Here is a 17,792-nt window from a genome sequence, read left to right as displayed (position 1 = left end):
GTGGCGGCGACGGATACCCTGTTGAGAATATAAAAGGGACTATTGTACAAGATCTAGAGTTGACCGGAATCTACAGAGCATATTTTAAATGGAATTTAAGGGTCAGGAGAGCAGTCACATGAAACCAGTTTCAATTGGTGTAAACCAACCGAGGATCATTCATATAGAGAAAGCAAAAGCCAAATGTCGACATGATTCTAAAAATTATATTAAAATGAAGGGTGTAAAGTTAAGATTTTTGGAAGCTGATCTATTCACTTACCTTGTAGATGGTCATTTCTAAGAAGAAATGAATCTATGTGGCTGAAGTTTAAAAGGAAAGACAAATCTAAAACATGACAGGATTACAATAAACCTCTTTCAGAATCAACATTTCGAAAGAAAGAATCAGACTTGGAAACACGTGCTCCAATTTCCATGTTTTATATGTGATCTGATCCAAGGTGTGACCTAAATGTACAGAATAGAAATTGCATCATTTGCTGAAAGTACAATGTCACTTTACAAATGTCACCTTTTCTTTTTGTGGTTTGGTTCATGTCCTTGACTGAGCATACTGTCAAAAACATATTTACATCATGTGCAAACCATTAATCTCTTAGTATTTTAAGCCAATATTGCGCCCCCCCCAACCATTTAAACCAACAGCTCAAGAAACAAAAGGACAATAAACTGGGCTTACTGTTTAAAAAGACAGACATGACAATTAAATCCTGAAAAAAAAAGCTTAGTAATTATCTTGACAATACATTGTACAATCAGATCAATTTCTATCCATAATTTGTTAAAAAAAAATTAAATAAAAATCTAGTCAGTAAGTCGAGCTATATTCAAGGGAAATCATACGTTCCCATCTTGCATAAGGCATAACATCTGACGGCCACTGTCCTAAACACAGCATGTACCATCACACCGTTGCTTGTCTTCTGAGGCTGATGGATGGATGCATTTAATGTTAAATTAACATATTAAGATCAGCAGTATAACCAGTCGCACTACTCACACAAAGGGAGATGAGAACTACAAAACCTAAAGGGGAGACAAGTGAATAACATACATCCTCAACAGAGCACCCACACACACACTTATACACACTGGCAACAATGCCAGTTTCTTTCTTCTTTTTTTTTCTGAGCGTTCGAGAATGGATGAGGGTGAGGTTATTTGTTAATCTGAGTGGCTGTGGCTGAGTGGCTGGTTCTCAGCAGCAGCAGAAACAGTCATTTGGATGTGTGTACCACTGTTTCACCATCACTTGGTTTTCTCTTCCGAGTGCCTCAGCTGCTGCAGCCGCTTGGCGTAGCTCTGAGCCATGGAGTTGACGATTGAGATGACAAAGTAGCAAACCATGACCAGCACCACCTTCTCAAACACCCACGACAGCCAGTTCTCTTGCTGAAAAAACCCAAAAATTAAAGTTACTATGCTTTAAATAGCCTTCAAGAACACACAATTTCAGGTATATATAATGGATATTCTCCTTATAATCTGATACTGTATGTGGTGAAAATATGGAGGTAGGTAGAACATTTAAAAAGATCCAGTTTTGTAAAGATTAAATGCTTTTTTAGCAGATTTTACAAAGCAGAGCGAGCCAAATAAAACCAGGTGTCAGTAACTTATCCCACGTTTATTTCCGTCAATGAACATCTGCTAAAAATAAGATACTGCATTGGAGAATACCAATATATTTTAGGCATTGCAAAGTTTATCCCCCCAAAGAGTAATGATTAACATGAATGTTACGGGAATGTAGGGCTTTGCAATTAATCGATTTTAAATCTAAATCGGATTTATTAATCACAATCGATGTTAAAAAAAGGAAAATCGGAAAATCGACAGAGCTCGTCTAGTCATCTTTGTTTGGTCAAGAAAATTGTAAATGTTGTCACTTTACTAAACTCAAGGACGATTTACAGTATTGCACTTTATTCCCAGTAGGGACATTTGTTTGCTATTTTTCTTTAAAAATAAAGATAAAATATTTGAAACAATTTATTCCATTGTCTTTTCTAGTTTTACCAAAAAAATCGAAAATCGGGTTTTCAGATAAAAAAATCTGGATTTTATTTTTGTCCAAAATCGCCCAGCCCTACGGGAATGACTAAAAGCTAACATAGTACACAGTTGCAGTTTCTACAAGAATAAAGCTCAAATTTTAGAAATGATAGTGGCTGTCTACATAATGTTGAACATGGTAAACATGTAAAGATATTGTCCTTACCGCTGGCCCACTGTCCCCAGCATGGTGGAGCTTGTTCCTCTGTGCCTCCAGGTACTGACTGAAGGGCTTCTGGAGTGATGGTCCTAATTTGGGCACAGACCTGACACAGCACAGCCACAGAGGAGCAAAGAAAGGAAGAAGATTTAGTTACTTACCCTATCAACAAAAAAACTGAGGTCCTTTGTCCCTGTGGGAGCCTTGAAAACTGTGAATAAAATCTCTCTAAACACCAGCACGCTCCTCACTGATCCCCCAGTCAAGCAGCATCCAAGCAACAGATACTGAAAGCCCTGTCTGACATGTAGGCCCAATCTCACAGCTGCCACCACCTCTAATTGTTACTGTGAGCAGGAGTAGGCAGCAGGGAGGAATGAAGCACAAGCTCCTCAGTCCTCCTTTTATAATCCAAAGCTTTCTATAGAAGTCTGTGTCAGCCCCTTCAATCAGGAAGTGAGTCGACATGATGTCATCACCTTTACCACCATTACTGCCTTCATTGTACAAAAACAGCCAATCAGGGCGTGTGTGTGTCTCTATTAGGCAGTGGATACGCTCACCGGGGGGCCAGGCATATAACCAATACCATTTTAAAAGTTCATGTCATGCATACAATTTGGGACTGTAGTTTTAACTTTTGGTGAGCACGGCTACAGATTGAAGGGAATTTCTAAATAATGTCACAGTTGGAATTACCATGAAAAACTAAAATATACTGCTGGTTGTAGACACTCTGGCCAGAGTCAGGGCATAAACATGCCGTCTAGACTTGGCTAGACTAAGCAAAAGCAGGAGATAACAAAAACCAAATAGGGAGAGGGTAATTCCTGATGTTGAATAAATCTAACTGGATCTAAGTGACTCATTATCTGTCCAACTCTGTTTGGACAGATACAGAAAAATACACACGCACAAACATCCCATGCGAGTACTAAAGGACAATTTGTAACAATCATAGCGAGTCACCAAAGATTCATAAGATTCATGGGAAAGAACCTTGAATTTCATTTTAAATCAGAAAAATACATATTCAGCTAAAAACATTTTCAAATTTACTTCTTGGATATAACATAATTAAAAAAAAACAACATTTAACAGTTTAATAATTCATTAAAAGTGCATTTTACATTAATGATACCCACTTATGAAATATCTAAAATCTCTCCTAATCCCATCAATTGTTAGATTACTTTTTTAACCTCTTTACTGGCCAAGAGGGACTAGCTCAGTTGTCAAAGCAAGTAGTTTCCCGCCACGCCGGTGTAATCGTCTCAGTCAAAGCTGAACTCGGTGAGTCAGATCAACATGTTCGGATGAGAACTCACACGCCTGACCACCAGAGCTGCAGAGATGGATTGTTTGCGTGTGTAGGAAAGAAATACCTTTTGTGGAAAACGCATACACGTACACCCCCACAGTGAAAGCAGTTATTCTCACAGTATCTTCAATCAGTGGTCAAAATGCATCTGACATCATTTACGCTTATACTGCCAACCACAGAAGACATTGACTTCATAAAATGACTAAATAATCAAGCCTTTTGTACACACACAGACGTACACATACACACACAGTAAGTGTGGGACAATACTTACCCAATGAGTGACACCATTTGCTCCACTATGTGCTTGCTGAAGGTAATGATAACAAAAAGTTTCTGTGGGAAAATGAGAGATATACATACATATATATTTTAAACTCAATCATTAACATTAGATGGAGGTTTGCATTTTAAAACAATTTCAAGAATTTGATCAATAAAAGAGTGCCACAAAGAAACTTGACAGGAAGACATTTTTTAGTCTTAATTAAAGCAACACAGCTGTGGGAAATTGAGGCCACATCTGTCACAGTTCTCAGACGAACTCCTTAAAAACTCAAAACTTGGCATTAAGGTAGATTTTGGGCTACATGGGGCTTTGTGTGGTTTGCAAAGGACCAAAGCGGAGGGGTGGGGGGCAAAACCACATTATTCTTCTCCGCTTCTGAAACCGATCAACTTTAAAACAGCATGACACATGCCCCCCCCCCGGACAAAATCAGACAGGATGCGTCACGTGATGTCCAAGAAGTTCAATGCACAGAAAAGAAAAGAGATCAAAGGGTTTCTCCCCTGCAGATTTTTACAGTCTCTTCAATTTCCTGCTCTCGGGTCTACCCCCTCATGTCCACTTAACATCATGGGTTACCTCCTGCAGTTTGACGGTGACCTCTGCCTGAGAGGTCTCAGAGTGAGATCACCTGCTGGTACCACCAAGAAATGGATAGATTCATTTAAGATAGGCAGCGACTCATGTTATACAAACAGCCCCTCATTGTCTGGGTTTATATTACTCACTTGTGTAGCAGACTCAACAGTATCCTCCATAATTAACTTTTTTTTTTTTTTTATATCTAGTGCATTTTTTTTCCTCTTTATAAATCTAAACTAACTGCTCATCTCCTTTCATCTAGAGACATTTATATGGTCTGGAAGGATCCCAAAGTTAAAACAAAATGGAGGTATCCCTAAAGGAACAGCGCATGATCAGAAGCAGTTCACAAGAAATGAGCAATTAAGGAGTTTCACATTAACCAGCTCATGATTCTCAGCCAAGGCTTGATCTTTCCCACACGCTTTGAGGTGGAAATTGCTCACACAATCAGTCAGCAGTCCATATCTATTTTCTTATGAGTGTATTTTTGACAGGCCTGAAAGTTGTGATGATATTAAACAAAAGATGAATCATATAAAGTCATGATGCATTTGTGGGTACGTACTAGTTCGCCATATGCCAAAACTGCAAAAACTGCAAAAAGCATGCAAGTTTAACTCAAGCCCAAACCACTTCTACTTAATCCTTTATCTGTGTTCCTGACCTGTATGTGCATCTTGATGATGGCCTTCCCAATTAAAGTTGCTCCAAAGAAGGTCCAGAAGGGAACCAGGAAATGGCCACAAGTTATTCCAGCTAAATCGAACAGAGGATTGGGAATCTGAAAAGCACACACGCTTTTTAGTCATGGAGTTGACATGAAGATATGGATTTCCTTCATTAGACTAACTATATTATGTGTTAAGTTGGAAATAAACATGCACATTTAATGTTATTCATACATGTCAATAAAAAGCACAGAAATGTCTTGACAAAATCCTTAAAAAAATAATTATGAAAAATAAAAGAATTTAAACTAAAAGAAAAAACAAAACTCTACTCACAGAGGCACAAGCCAAGATCCCGAAGAACCCCACTTTCTGCACCATATGCTGGACGCCCAGTTTTGCTCTCGTGACAAAGTCCTGCATAAAATATTTGTAATGCATTTAAAAAAACACATCTCTGCTCTCAAATAAAACTAGATATTATAGCTGTCAGTAGTTCATTTTAGATGGTGTGCGACTTAAGCAAGCCATGGCTTTCAAACCATATTCAGGGTTTATACAGCAATCCTTATGTTAAATTTAATACCAATTTAATAACTTTTTCACTACCTTCAGATTTTTTTAAAAAACGGTCACAACATTAAGTGTTAATCACGGACCTTTTAACATTAATACAGATTTTGAAATATAGAACACTATACAGAACAGATTTATAGACTCATTGATGTTGACCAGATGTTTCACATTTATTTCACTTTGTGAATGACAATAAAATAGACTGCTTAAATGTAAAAGGTAAAAAATAATACCAATTTAAAAAAAAATAATACCTCTGACATTGAATTTAACACTTTTAATGGCCTTAAATTTGGCAATTTTCATTTATCACTTTTTAATACTTTTTAAAACCCCGCGGAAACCCTGATATTACACTTTCTTGATGAACACAGCATTTCTTGAGTTTTTTTTTTTTATTTTTTTTTTTTTTAACATGTTTGACGGTGCTGCTATCTTCAATATTAGAACATCGAACAATAGTCTTGGTAAGAGTACTGGAAAGCGCTATATAAGTGTAAGCCATTTACCATTTACCATTTTAATTTTCCATCAGGTAAATCTTGTCACACACACACACACACACCTTAATTTTGTTTTTGTAAGGAGATTCTGATTAGAGCCCCACGGGGGTGTGATCCTCGCCACCTGGGCCTATTTATCTGAAAACTAGTGTACTGGGATTAGGTGAAGGAGACAATGTCAACAGTTTCATTTCTGTTCAGCTGACTCAGCTTCTGATCTCAGCAGTCTCCAGTCATATGAACTTTATTCCTGACAGAGCTGCCTGTCATTCAAATTAGAGGCCGGTGAGAAGAAAGATGGAGGGCGGATGGAAGAAGGCAAAGAGAGCAAAGCCCGAGGGATGATTAAAGAGGGAGCTGTGCTGAGGGTGACTCACCCACGAGCAGACAGATTTACTGGAAGTGCAAGAAGGGAGTGGCTTCACTGAAGTCACGTGTTTCTTGACAACCAATCACTGGCCAGGGGTGCTGTGGTCAGTCATGCATTATGAAAATTAGCCCAAATTAAATAAGATCATATCAAACTAAACAGATGGGCAATCTGTAAGGAACTATTCTGAGATGATCCCACACAGATGGATAATTACTTCAATGATCAGTCTTGTCGGTGTGCTTTTTCAATTTGGGTTGATGGCGGCAAAACTTTTTTTTAAATATATAGATACAATAAAAAAAAAAGGTCAACCTCTTGGCTATTTCTTTATTCATTTGTAATTTCGATTTTTTCTGACATAATTAAAGGTTCCCAGCTTTTGAGGCATAATGACATATAATCAAGTGGTTAAAAATAAATAAATAAAATCCAAGTAGGTCCTAACAAAATATTCCATTTATGTACCCTTATTTGTAACCTCCTAAAAAAGTGAGATAAAATTATAAGTGACCAGGCAAATGGCGCTCTTGACGACTCACCTGAGCACCTTCCGCCTGCTCAAGCATCTCTTCAAATTCCTCATAATCTTCGTCGTCAGGATCAGCTCCTGACTGACGGGCTGCTCTGGCCATGAAATATGGAGGTAGCTCTCCAATCGCAGTGCCAGCACCCTAAAAACACACAGTTAAAAGAGTTGAATATTTCTGTATTGGTGTTCTACACCCACACACAATTATTGACAAGTATTAAAATACATGCAACTACTTCCCGCCACAGCTACAAATGCACACAAAATAAAAATTTTGTAGTTTACAGACTCGAGTGCCCATGTGGTAACTTTTATATTGGCAGGACAAAACGCAAACTGAAGGTAAGATTGGCTGAACACAAACATGCTATAAGAACTGGCAACCCACTATATCCTATGGCAGTACATTATAAAGAAGCTAACCATGGTAGCTGCGACTCTTTAAAGGTATCTGGCATAGAGCATATAGAAAATTCAATAAGGGGTGGAGACAGATTAAAAAAGCTCTTACAGAGAGAATCATTCTGGATCTACACATTGAAAGCTACCCATTACCCAGGTCTGAATGGTGAACTGGACTTCTCACCTTTTTTGTAAGTGTTGGGGCTCCCTGTTTAATATCACATATAGTTTATCTTTTGTTTGATTAATTAGTCCTCCTATATATTTTTGGTCTGTTATTTTGAAATATTTTGTCTACTTTTAGATGATTAAAAACTTTAGAAGATTTCCTTGAAACATTTTTCTAATTTGGTCTATTTTCCTGCTTTGAAACATTTGGGAGGTTTTCTTTAGCCTTCAAAGCATTTGAAAAGTGTTACTTTATAATTTCTTTTTTGATTTTCTTTTGTATTATTACTGTTTGTGTTGCTGTTTGTTACTTTCTTTGCTACTTATGCTGATTGGTTGTTTGGTCTCCTCTGCATCTGATTGATGTGCCTGTTTGTTTCTACCAGGTTAATAGATACCACCTGAGCTGATCATGTGACTTCTCACCTGTGTTTAAAGAGCTGCCTGAAGGAGACCCCTCTGTCTTTGTTATCTGCCTTGAGGAAGGCCTACATGGCCGAAACATGTTGGCATTTTAACTTTTTCTAGGCATTTTAACTTTTTCTAAGCCATGATTTAATAAAGGCCTTTTATATTTTTCTAACTTCTTGAGTGCCTCGGTTTTTCTAAATTGTTTTTGAAAATAAAAATCTATTCAGATTGTTGGAGAAACTGTCAGTCATAATTGCCAAACATTATGACCACTGATCATGTTCAGATCTTTCTGATAAATACTTGTTCAATCTACTACTCACCCACATACAGGCCTCCAGGCGAACTTTTGACATGATTGTGAAGAGGGAGATGCTTCCCTCCATGCTGTCACTTTGGGGGCAGACAATCTGGTCTGGGTACGGAGGCTCTGGGAAGTCTATTGTACCACACTCGTATGCTGCCAGTGTAACTGATGCTATGTGAGGACCCTGAAAGAGAGATTAGACATATGGGGGAAAAGAATTGACAACAATGTCATGGATTTTGCCCAGTGTGTCTACAAAAACAAATATGCTCACAACATATTGGCAAATATTGTTGCTTGAGTGATCTGAGCAAAAGAGAATACACTTGCTGAAGTGTTAAGGGAAGTTTTTCCAGAATAATCAAATTATTCATATTAATTTTAAATCTTAAAGTCAATCCTGTTAATAGGAACAAGCATTACAATTACAGGACTTAAATATTGCCAGCTACAACCGACTAGGGTGGAGTTTTTGTTCAAATGGTTCAAAGTTTACATCCATCTCAGTTAGCATTTTTGAATCCCTCATTGGTGATAAAGTTTAAATGCAGCATTTCTAATTTGAAGTATACTTGATCCTGTTTTAATGGTAAAATCTCACACAATGTGCCCACAGTTACAAACACACACCATCTGTAGCTGAGTCACAGTCTCTAAAAAAGTAAGCAAGTCATCACTTATCACAGTAAAAATGTCTGGTGAGGCAGAGCCACCTGGCCTCAATAACAGTCGGCCCACCTGTATATACACAACACAGCTCATCCATTATGCTTCTTTAAGGTGAAAGCAGCAACACTCACAGGGACAGGCAGAACACAATATGTCTATGTTCATCACAACAGCTCCATCAAAGAAACTCTCAGACACGAGCACGGAGGTCGTTTCTATTTTTTGAAAATCAGTGTCTTTTTCCAACCAAGCAGAAATTAATTGAACACCGTCCCTACATGTCAGTGAGTCAGTGTAGGCACCAAAAGAAAAAAAAAAAGCTGATTCAAACTTTAACAATTACATTTCTTTTAAGAGTCATTCAAAAAATAGCAACATGCAGCACATGCCCTGTATTTAAGAAAGCAGTGTAGAATAAGGCAGTTTCACATTCAGGACCCAAATAAAATAAATAAAATAAATTCTGCTTCGCAAAGCTCAAAGTACATTTTGAATCAGCCATTTTGATGACGTCATCTAAAGAAAAAAAGGAAAACAAAATTGTATCTGTATTTTATTACACATCTTAAATTCAAAATGTTGGACGGTATAAATATTTACTCTTAAGTTTCCCAGCGGTAAGTCTGAAGAAAGGTAGTCAAGAATGTCATGAAATATGAAGGGGCCATGGGTGGTATGAGGCGGTTCAACAAATCTCTTGGAAATTTGATGGGGACATTCATTTGTGAATAGTAAGGTTTCTTTGTTTCAACCATGTAGTGATTAATCCTCCAGGGGACACTAAAACACAACTAATAGAAGCTTACATTAAAAAAACTGTCTTAAAATAACATTAAATGTAAAATGCTGTCAACACAGCAAATCATCAACCAGGAATCAGAAAAACTCCTCCAGCAGAAGACTAGAGAGATTAAGAAATTACTATAACAATATCAGTCATAAATTAGCCATTAAAGAAGTGGGGGTCTACTTAAATGGCTATGAAAAAAAAATCCATGAATAAAAAGCAAAAACTGTCTGATCAGGTCCAGGTTATCATAATGCTGAGACTAGAACCCAGCCCTAGGAAGCACAGCAGTGACCGCCAAAACACCATGATGAATTGTGAGATCATACTGGTGGGTGAATCCCCTGCTTATGAGCAATGTGATCTAATCCTCTCTATGGGGCTATCTATTAATGCTTCAGGGTGGAAGTAAATCCACAGCAAACTTGCTGGCGGTTTTTCTTCATACTTTCCATGGGTTAAACTGGATAGCTGAGATTTTGCTCCGTTACCATGAACTAAATTTAGTCTGTGGAAAAAAAAAAAAAAAAAAAAAAACAGGAAATGGCCTCCTTGTGAGGAACAGGATTTCATCATGTGCCCAACAATGTAAAGAATGCTTCAACTTTTCACTGAATAATTAGAGGTGGCCTTTGAGAACCTTTAGTAGTCACTCTTAATGCAAGTGAAAGGGATATTCAGTTATAACATAGATGGGCACAAAAGAAAGATTTGGGGAATGACAACATGTATAAACTTTTAAATAAACACCATCTTTTTATTTTATCTTGTTTTAAACCAAAGAGTTATACTACATCTCAAATACCAAATCTGGAATAAAGATGTTACCACAAGGGTTTTCTATCTGAGAAACATGCCTTCATGACAAAGCATGGCGTAAGTAAAGCAGACGCCCCAACAAGATGAATCTGGCATATAGACAAAAAGAAATATGGTTCAGGAGAGAAAGATTTGTGTAATCCGTTGGCTATGAGCAAGATGTGTAACAGACTGATTTCGCAAAGACAAAGATTTGCTGAATCATATTTTTTAAGAAGGGTTTTTCTTACTCTTGAGCACTCAAACTCTTCCCAAGTATTACACACTCTGACAAACTGTTGAATTGATTATATTTTTGCCTCCAGAGAACAAGAAAATACAATATATGTTTGTCCATGTGAATGCTGACGTTGAGTGGAGCAACAGAGAAAGATCAAGTCAAAAGATGCATCTGTAACTAAAAGAAGGCAGGAAACTAAATGTTTAGATCAACCATCTAAAAAAAAAAAAAAAAAAAAAAAAAAAAAAGTTCTGGTAGTTTTACAAGTGGTCATATATAAACAACGTTTAACTTGCTCTATTAAAGGTTTATTTAAAAAAAGATCATCAATGCCTTATTTATGTCCTTATTCTAACTAATTAATATAACAGTGTTATTGATTGGTAACAATTCATAGGGAATTAGAAAATTTAACATTTATGCAGACAGCATATGAATGTAATAAGATCTTATCTGGCCTGTCTATAGGTCAGGTTTTTTTTGTTGGGTGATACCATAAGAATCCATCAACTGGAGCCATTCCTGTCGGACCGGGTCCAAGATTTCAGATCCCAGGATCCAGAAATTCCCAGTGTGAACTGGGTGGCGAGCCAGACCAACCTATTGATGCTGAACTCTGAGACGCGTGAGGAATTCTTCCTCACAGAACGTGTGGTAGGACAAAAAGGTAGACAGAATACACTGACACCGATCAGAGAAGGGCCCCAACGCCAGGAAGATTAACTTTGGATACAAGGTTTTAATTTTGCCGGCTTTATTATTTTTGTTTGTTATTTTCTATACATTGTTTTTTCTAACAAGTTATTGTATTGTTTACTGTCCTGTCAACCTGCAATAATAAGTGGCCACAAAAACCATTGCTGTCTGTGTCATTATTGATGTTCAACATACTGGCTCTTAGAAACTTAAGTGTCTTCTGATACTGGTCCAGTTATTTAAATTGAACATGTGCTCTGTTAGGGTTACACAAGTGTAGGGCTGTGCGATTACTCGATTTTAAATCTAAATCGGATTTATTAATCACAATCGATGTTAAAAAAAGGAAATCGGAAAATCGATTTTCCTTTTTTGCAGCTGGCTGCATTACAGACAGAGCTCATCTAGTCATCTTTGTTTGGTCAAGAAAATTGTAAATGTTAAACTCAAGGAGGATTTACAGTATCTTTCAGTTGCACTTCATTCCCAATAGGTAAATTTGTTTGCTATTTTTCTTTAAAAATAAAGATAAAATATTTGAAACAATTTTTTCCATTGTCTTTTGTAGTTTTACCAAAAAAATCGAAATCGAAAATCGGGTTTTCAGAGAAAAAAAAAAAAAAAAAAAAAAAAAATCGGGATTTTATTTTTTTCCAAAATCGCCCAGCCCTACACAAGTGTTACAGAATGTTCTCCAGTACAAATCACGTTGGGGGGAAAAAAAACGAACTTATTTAGCCTACACCAATGATAGGAACCAATTTTATTTTTTTAATATTGTGTGGCTCTTGTGGTCTTTATTCAAAGTGTAGACAGGAAGGGGGTAGAGAGAGAATGGGGACGACATGCATCAAAGGCCCGCAGGCCGGGACTCGAACCTGCGACCGCTGCAGGAGGACTGTAGCCTCAGTACATGGGCCGCTTGCTTTAACCACTGTGCCACCCAGCTGCCCAGGAACCAAATATATGATGATCTACATTTCAATGACCAGGCAAAATGTGTCCGAGTAGCATATGATGATCTTTGTATATTTGCTGGCAAAATTAAAACTAAAAATACTAAGGAAAATTAAAAACTTGTTGAAGAGTTGGTACAAAGACAAAGGAAGAGTTTCTAGTACATTGTTAGTGCCACCGCTACCATTAAGAAATAGAGCATTGGTCTTGGTGGAGGTGGTGTGGATGAGCACTTGTGAGGGGGAAAAAGTGTCCATAAATATTGTATACTTAACCAGTAAAAGCTGGTAATTATGAAAACATGTAAGTGATGTCATGCTGTTCCATGTGTGGGAGATGACATTAAGTATACCCACATGAAGAAACGGGCCTCACACAGAACGAGGAATGACTAAGGTCAGTGTTGCAACTCAAAGAACACTGTGCATACTAATATACACAAACACAAAATATGGTATGAACACCTATTACCAAAGAACTACAGAATATAAAAAGACGGAGGACTACTAGACAATAGAGGAATCTTTTTGTAAGGAAGGAAGGAAGTGTACATCAGTGCAGGAGGTTGTGTTCACATCTTTTCCCATTATTTCATTAAAATGGAAATGGGTGACTCAACTAGACCACATGTCCACAACGTGTACAGAGCAGAAGCCACATCATCACAAAACGAGTGAACTAAGGGGTAGAGTTTCCTCCTTTTTTCATTTTGCTAGACTTTTCTTTCTCACCACGAGACAAATGACGTTTAGTTGACTCAGTCATTCTGTGACAAATGTCAGGGAAAAAAAAACTACACTAAACTCTTGGCGAGCCTCAGGCAGAGTGGTGACAAAAGTTTGAAGTCTCAACATGTAGACAACTTCTGTCCAAGGACGGAGTATAACGCCACCCACTGGCAACTACAAGGACATGCTCTAATTATATCTAAATGATCTGGTTATAATTCTACGCATGCTTGTTTTTTGGGGGTAAAAAACATAAAATCATCTAATAATTGCAAGTCTTAGTATCTGATAAACAACATACGGTAACTTTTTTCATTAATATCAATTTCAGAAGTAAATAAATAATCACCAGGGCACTCCCTTTGGTCAACATGCTGTATAGCCTCTTTGAGCTACTACAATGACAATTAAATGATCTGTTACCAACAAATATACAGAAATTATTTAGTATTCATGAGGGAAGATATGGTTTAAGGGGCAAAAGTAATTTTAATGTCACATTAATACTTACAAACAGGAAAGGTTTTTGTGTTTCAGTCAGCGGGGTGAGGCTATGGAACAAGTTTTCAATGGAATTAAAGCAATGTCCAAATATTAAACCGTTTAAAATAAAATACAAAGATATTATTTTTCAGAGGTACAGGGATGAGCAAAATGCTTGGGTGCAATGATAGTGTTTATTTTTTTTATTTATTTATATCCTTATTTTCTTACACTAGTCAGTAGCTTATGTTGCTACAATGTTTTTATTGTCTTGTTTTGTTTGTTTTAGTTTTTTTTTTGTTTGTTTTTCTCCTTTTGTCCTATATGCAGTATGTGTCCCTATGTATGTATGTAGGTAGGTACTTGTGTGTGTGTGTGTGTGTGTGTGTGTAATTATTGTGTATAGGCAATATTATGTTTGCATAATGTTATGTTCGCATGTGTTAGCTAGTCATATTTAAGGAGAGGGGGTGAGAGTTTATAAGTTTTACTTCTTCTCACTCCCTTTCGAATATGTACTTTGTTATGTCTCATGTTAAGACGATTGTCTTATTTCTTTCTTTTTTATATGATTCATATTCGAAATAAACACTACTACTACTACTACTACTACTACTACTACAACAACAATAACCTAGTAGTCATATCCGTACTGATTTTATCAATCTCACATCATTGTAGAGGAAATGTGGCCTTTAATTTTGATGCTGGTTCAGCTCATTGTCTTTTCGAACAATCTGAAGACCCATCAAAGCATTTCAATTGGCTTCAGGTCTGGAATTTTAACAGTCCATTCCAAAACCTTTATTTTTATCAATTCTGATGTAGATTTCCTGGTGCTCATAGTCGACTGAAAGGTGCTCAGGTCCTGTGGCTACAAAATAAACCCAAATCATTACCCCTCCACCGCCATGCTTGACATTTGGTATGGTGTTTCTGCTGAAGTGCTGTGTTTGGTTTTCAACAAGCATAGTGTTGGGTATTAAGTACAAACAATTCCACTTTTGTTACATTTGTTCACATTTTTCAAGAAGTATTTTGGTTTGTTTAGACGCAGTTTTTTTCCCATACAGAAGAGACTTTCTTCTGGCAACCCCTGCAAACAAACTGTACATGACATCTTGAAATTGTGCTGTCATGAACTTGAACATTGAACAAACTCAGCGAGGCCTGAGACGCGGCTCCTAGGTTGGGCTGGGTTTTTGTTTTGTGTTTCTGAGCGTTCAACTTTGAGATAAATTGGCTGGGACATCTCCTAAGAAGACCACCGACTGTCTTGAAATTCTTTCCACCTGTAATAACGATGTACTTTATTGATCCCAGGACTGGGATATTATTATTCTTATTAATAATAATAATAATAATAATAATCATAATTTTTGATGTAGAATATAAAACTCCAGGTTGACTGGAAATTATTGCATGACCCTTTCCAGGTTGACATGCAGCAACATTTGCTTTACTGAGGTACTTCCTTATGTCTTTCCCTGTTGGTGCACAGAAAATTGTCAAAATGCCTGCTTTTATAAAAAGGTCTGCACATGTGTTGATGATAAGGTAAGGCAATCTTAGAACCAACTCATCCTCTCAAATCCAGTGGAAACATCAAGGTGGTGCTTGGCCACATTAGATTTTCGGCTTGATTTTTGCCAAATAAATTGTTGTCAGTCTGAGGCTGTATTCGCCCAATATTGATGTCCACTAAAATCAGATGTTTTTTATTCATTTTTTAATGTGTTAAACAGGCTCAAAAGAGGAGGTACTTTGCACATACAGTAACCGCAGCCCAAATGTAGTTACACGCAAAACCACACTATCCATTAAGACCACAGCCACCCAGACAACAATGCTGCAAGTTTTTCTTCACACCATATCTCTTTAACCAGCATCATTTCTACGGCATGATATCCCTAGTGACTCAATTTATCTCTTAAATATGAAAAACCAACTTGACTGAAATGTTTCATGATTAAATGCTCACGTTGGTGTCATAATTAAAAGCCCATCTCTCAACTGTAATTACTTCGAGAACATTTGCATCTACATGCTACTGGTGTTCTCTTACCAGATAAAGAAGGAAAGTGTGCAGGCCAGTCCCAAGGCCTACTGAGGACAGGATCCCAAGGCCTACCCAGTAGGCACACCATAAGAACCTCCTCTCCAGGTACTGAACATACTGAAGGGAAAAAAGTGAAGGAAAAACATTAAGGTAGGCAGAAAGTAGTGTGTAGTAATCCTAACCACTTAAAAAAAAAAATTGTACTAATTGTTTTGCACATTTTAAAACTATGCTAGTCAGTTATTAACTCAATCACTCACTCACACAGTGTGCTTTAGCTAAACTGTGACAGACTGCGGCACAGATGAATCTACAACCAGAACTTTCAGCTAGCTGGCTGGGTGTGATCAAGGGTTACTTGACAACGGAGCAGATCACATTATCTATTAACACAAGCGCTCTTCTGGGGAAGTTTAGTATGATAAAAAACTATCTTATCATTAACCTTTAAACAGACAGTGATGAGGCAGCAGCGTTTATCACCATTTCTTAGAAGTGAGCCTTACATGTTGGTGGGTTCCTTCAGTGTAATATGCGATCGAGAAGAGAGAGCATAACACCAAAATTAAGAACACTGTTCCTCGCCGTTGCCAAAGCCTGAGTGAGACATAAAACAAACAAGTCCAAAATGTCAAACTAGAAAAAAGATGTTCCGTGTCTATAAAATCCGGTTAAAAGTACATCAGAAGTGGCCACTACGTTTTCCTCCCACAAACGTAAACTTTTTTGAGCGATTTACTAAGAATGAAGAAGCAGTTAATTTTAGTTAATGGGTCACAGGGACAATTCTGTGGTAGGAAAACTAAACAGTGTAAAATATCACTCCTCCTCCTCAAACCTACAACTTACCGTCTACACCAAATAATGCAAACAAAACAAGAAAAGGTTCAGTAGAAGACAGTGAATATCTGCTTACTTTAAAGTCCACTCCTTTAGCTTGATGAGGGTTTCCAGAAGGAAGTAGTGCAGAGTTGTCACCGGCCTCCTCCACAACACCAGGGACAGACGGTCCTCCTTGTCCTGCTGTCGCCGGTCTCTTACTGACAAGTCTGGAGGACAAAAACAGCTGTCGTCACTTGCAGATTCTGCATTAAGTTCAATAGAAATCCCATTCTGTGGAATCTGTATTTCTGAATACATAGTACATGAGACACATGGTCTTTTTTTAATGGATCAAGTCATTCTGCAGGGCTGGGCTGGTTTTATGACTTTTGCATGACGTGTAATTGTCGTGGCTGTGGTGGATGTGATGGCAGGGCCTGTAGTGTGGATGTTGAGGATGACAGCTACAAACCTGCAGCGTTGCCATTGTGCTTGTCTCTGGCTCCAGCGCGCCTCTGGCCGTTGGCTGCCATGTCGGTCCTGCAGCACAAACACACACAAGCATGTCTCCTGGTAGCCAACCAGCACACCAAACATGCCCTGCTGCTGTCACCCCCGTTACAAGTCACATAAAGCCTGAATTATGGTTCCGCAGAGGGTACAGCGTAGGCTCTGCGTTGGTGTAACGCGGAACCATAAACGAGACCTACGGCGTAGGGTACGCGGCGACGCACACCGTACGCCGTAGGCTCTGCGTCGATTTAACGCGGAAGCATAAATCAGCCTTTACTAAATGAGTGAAGACACCACATGCTAAGGTATTAGCAGGGAACCTATGGACACCGGGGTGTCTGTAAATCAAAATGAAGGTTTTACAATCAATTACAAATCCTCTTACTGATGACACAAGGCATAGACAAATGTCCCGTCGTTTACCTTACTGTAGTAACGTGAAAGAAAACGCGGTTTAGAAGAAAATCCCGTGATGTTTGTAAAATTAAAAGCCACCGTCTTACCTCTTTCCCTTTCTCTTCACCCGGAAGCACTCTGCGCCTTTTCAAAATAAGAGACGCGATACTGGTAAACCCAAGAACTGTCTCGTTATAATTATTTTGCGATAAACTTTATGTGACATAATACATTCTCTAAATGTGTAGGTACAGTGTCTCAGAAATGTGTTGCCGTGTTGGCATAAGACT

General features: G+C 37.9%; 1 protein-coding gene across 3 annotated transcripts; it reads right to left on the bottom strand.

Annotated features, from left to right (window-relative positions):
* Nucleotides 1–407: 407 nt before the first annotated feature.
* vmp1 (vacuole membrane protein 1) lies at nucleotides 408–17,642 on the bottom strand. Of its 3 annotated transcripts, none has more exons than XM_061719106.1 (12): nucleotides 17,610–17,642; nucleotides 17,066–17,133; nucleotides 16,688–16,820; nucleotides 16,278–16,368; nucleotides 15,778–15,888; nucleotides 8,370–8,537; nucleotides 7,076–7,207; nucleotides 5,421–5,501; nucleotides 5,081–5,197; nucleotides 3,817–3,878; nucleotides 2,225–2,324; nucleotides 408–1,395 (listed from the first exon to the last, which is right to left on the bottom strand). In XM_061719106.1, exons 2-12 carry the CDS (start codon nucleotides 17,124–17,126, stop codon nucleotides 1,252–1,254), a joined length of 1,200 nt encoding a protein of 399 aa, XP_061575090.1. In that variant the 5' UTR covers nucleotides 17,127–17,133; nucleotides 17,610–17,642; the 3' UTR covers nucleotides 408–1,251. The 3 variants fall into 3 exon arrangements, with proteins under 3 accessions (XP_061575090.1, XP_061575091.1, XP_061575092.1); XM_061719107.1 differs by lacking the exon at nucleotides 17,610–17,642 and adding an exon at nucleotides 17,530–17,590; XM_061719108.1 differs by lacking the exon at nucleotides 17,610–17,642 and adding an exon at nucleotides 17,535–17,555.
* Nucleotides 17,643–17,792: the final 150 nt, after the last annotated feature.

Source organism: Cololabis saira, chromosome 4 (assembly GCF_033807715.1).
Source record: "Cololabis saira isolate AMF1-May2022 chromosome 4, fColSai1.1, whole genome shotgun sequence".
Lineage (NCBI taxonomy): Eukaryota > Metazoa > Chordata > Actinopteri > Beloniformes > Belonidae > Cololabis > Cololabis saira.
This window is presented reverse-complemented; position numbering and strand designations above follow the sequence as displayed.

Coding starts and splice junctions, on each gene's coding strand:
- vmp1 (XM_061719106.1), bottom strand. CDS start 17,126: ATGGCAGCCAACGGCCAGAGGCGCGCTGGAGCCAGAGACAAGCACAAT. Junction 16,821..17,065: donor GCACAATGGCAACGCTGCAG/GTTTGTAGCTGT, acceptor TTTGTCCTCCAG/ACTTGTCAGTAAGAGACCGG. Junction 3,879..5,080: donor TCATCAAGATGCACATACAG/GTCAGGAACACA, acceptor ATTTTCCCACAG/AAACTTTTTGTTATCATTAC.